Source organism: Propithecus coquereli, unplaced genomic scaffold (genome assembly GCF_000956105.1).
Source record: "Propithecus coquereli isolate 6110/MARCELLA unplaced genomic scaffold, Pcoq_1.0 Scaffold181, whole genome shotgun sequence".
NCBI classification, from domain to species: domain Eukaryota; kingdom Metazoa; phylum Chordata; class Mammalia; order Primates; family Indriidae; genus Propithecus; species Propithecus coquereli.
In genome coordinates, this window is record NW_012142857.1 from 3,789,185 (window position 1) to 3,792,262 (window position 3,078).

Here is a 3,078-nt window from a genome sequence, read left to right on the forward strand (position 1 = left end):
TAATCATCACTATTTATAGAAGACTTGAACACAAATTCAATAACTTTCCTTCAGATTCCTTTACACAATTTCCAAAAGTATGATCATCAAACTTGGGATATAAGGACACTTACCTTGGTATGGTAACACATTTAGTATTACAGTTTTGAGTAGTGATGGCTTTCTCAAGCTCATCTAATCGTCCTGTTTTCTTTAGTTTCTTCACCAGACTTTTCACTGCTTTCTCACACCACTTTTCTTCTTGCCCATTCTGCTCTCCTCCACCTGCTCCTCCAGACCCACCAGCTGACTTCTTCCATCCCAGCAGTCTCTTCACAACTGGCGGAGTGAATGGCAAGATGGACGACATGTTCTTACCAAAGGCAGCAAGCCACACCAGGAAAACAGCCTCCTGTGCCAAACCTAGCAAAGACAGTGAAAAGATGATGCACAGACCAACTTAACATCAAGTAATAATTTCAACATATTATAGAAAGCAAACTATAAAATGGGATATAGAAATTCAAATTATTACTTTCAACAACAGACTTTCTGAAGTCTTTTCCACCCATGAAAATGTTATCGTTACTAACTTAAAGAAATCATGGAAACAAATTCTTCTAAAAACAAGACTATGAGGACTCCCAGTCTTATTGGCAAATATAATAATTTTGCAAGTAAAATCTTTCTCACCACTTTGAACAATTTTTCACTACCAATACTACTTTATTTTTAACTCTTAATAGGGTCAATAAAAGAAAGTTTTTCTCACTTTTTAGGATTTTAATCTATTCTCAAAAGATTTAAGAAAAATACATAAAAAATTAACAAGCTCACCCCCTCCAAAGTTTTAAAATTTCATAACTAAGTATCAAAAACAAAATCTTAAGTTATTATAAGGAGGAGAAATGCATCAAATATGAAGTAAACAAGAATAAAGAAATAAAAATAAATAGAGTCTGTGAAGAAAAGGTTTGGTTTTCACTCGCACTTGAGAGGATCTTTAATTCAGTCTCTTTTTAACATATATGTTTATCTAAGTAACAATGTGCATAGTAAGTAAAGTCCAATATAGTTTCTCTTCCCACAACGAGGTACAATTCCTTAAAATCTTTTCACTTTTATTTTTGGTATTTATACCCAAGTCACAGGCTTATAATAGTAACTCTTAAAATATCAAATTTAGGTATTATCTATTGGTTTTCCTATGGAAAATGAGGATTCAGTTCCCTTACATCACTTACTTCTTTTCCTCCAATTGTGAAAATCACCCAATTAAGTAATTGTGTATATATAGTGAGATCAGTAGTAAACTACGACGTTTCTTTTTGCAGTGTTTTGTTTTCCCCAGAGTTAACTGTCTTACTTTTTCATTTGCTTAGCTTTCTATATACCTACCACAAATTCTCCCCACACTCCCCTCCAGACCCACAATTAAATTTTCCACACAGCCATCAGAAATCGACTACTTCTCTTCTATTCACGGAGCCCTTGAATCCTAAAGCCCAGTATCCTCCAACTCCAGACTGAACTAACTGACCTGTTCCATTAGTGGTGTCCTAGGAACTTCCTTCACCTCTCTTCTGGGCTGAAGCTCCTATTTCTTAATACCTCATCTTCACCTTGCTTAGTTCACTGAATCTATTAATATTATGTCAATGGAGTATGTTGTTCCTGAGAAAGATGTGAAGAAGTCTTTAGTTGACCTGACTGATATTATAGTTTGACTTAGTACAGAAGACTATGTTGGAAATCATTTTCACATGTGTTATTTAATTTTTCCAATAGCTCTGTTTCTTCCACTTATTAAACTGATTAAAATGTGGTTCTATCATAATTTTTCTTAAAACAAAAAAAAAAGCAAATCCCCGATATTGTCATTTCACCTCTACGTAATTCAGTATCCACCTATTAAAAATACAGAGACTTTCTTTCCTAATCATTATCATACCTTGGAATCACCTATAACCCCAGTCATATTCATATTTGCCTGGCTGATTCAAACAATTTCATTTACAGTTGATTTGAGTAGGGATCCAAAACAGGGTTGACATTTCATGCGGATATTATGTCTCCTAAGGCTTTTTTAATCTAGAGTAGTCCTTCCTCCATTTTCTTCCTCCTTCACTACAATTGAGAAGAAAAAGTCAGCCATTCTCTAGATGACCTTACATTCTAGAACTGTGTTTTTTGTAGTGTCATTAACTTGTTCCTCTATCCTATAAATGGAGGTTAGCTCTACACATTTAGATTTGATTTCGACTATCGACAATCGATGATATCTGGTTCATATCATACATCAGGAAGCCCACGGTGTTTCACTGTCCACTTCAGCAAAGCTAAGATTGATCAGTTGGTGATATATAGCACAAGTTTGTGCAATGTACACTTCTCTCATTATATCTTCATCCATTAATGATCATTGCTTGAATCTATTATTTTATTAGGGTTGTTTTCCAGTTCTAGTCCACCTACATTTATTCACTATAATTCTTTCTCTATAAAATTTTTCCTCACCAACTTGGGCTGTTTACCCTAAAATACGGTTCATTTAAGCAAAGTCAGGTTAGATGCTTAAGACTTTCATTTTAATTGTTAATTTTCAGAATAAGAAATCAGTGCCCTACTTCCAATGATCTCTAAATAAGGTCTGAGGGGAGGAGGTAGGGTCATGTGATTAGGAGCTAATGGGTTTAATATATTCAATGTGTTTCAATCAATCGTAGTGAAATTTTTCAATCAATTATAGTAAAATATTTTACTGCCCTTTTTGATAATAAAAACTTTAGTCAATGGGAAATCCTTTAAATTTGATCGTTTGGTAGCCAGTAGTTTGACAGCTTCCTTGCTTTCTAGTATACCAAAATATTACAAGTTCATCTTACGTATTTCCTACTGCCAGATCTAAATAGCTATTATTCTAAAGAATCCTGCCTGTCGCTTCTTAGTGAAGCAAGCAGAAACCACAATTTGGGTATTAAGTGTGCTCAGTGCTATAGCGTTTTCACTGCTTCATAGCTTTTTCAGCAGAGCTAGGATATATACAGTTGAACCTTCAACAACACAAGTTTGAACTGTGAGGGTTACTTATATATGAAT

General features: G+C 34.3%; 1 protein-coding gene across 1 annotated transcript in view; it reads right to left on the reverse strand.

Moving 5' to 3' along the window:
• SMAD2 (SMAD family member 2) overlaps positions 1-3,078 on the reverse strand; it is a 103,364-nt gene that overhangs the window by 57,437 nt on the left and 42,849 nt on the right. Inside the window, exon 3 of the mRNA XM_012642634.1 lies at positions 114-402. Within this exon, the coding sequence (XP_012498088.1) occupies positions 114-349 (236 nt within the window). The 5' untranslated portion in view covers positions 350-402. The remainder of the gene's footprint in view (positions 1-113; positions 403-3,078) is intronic.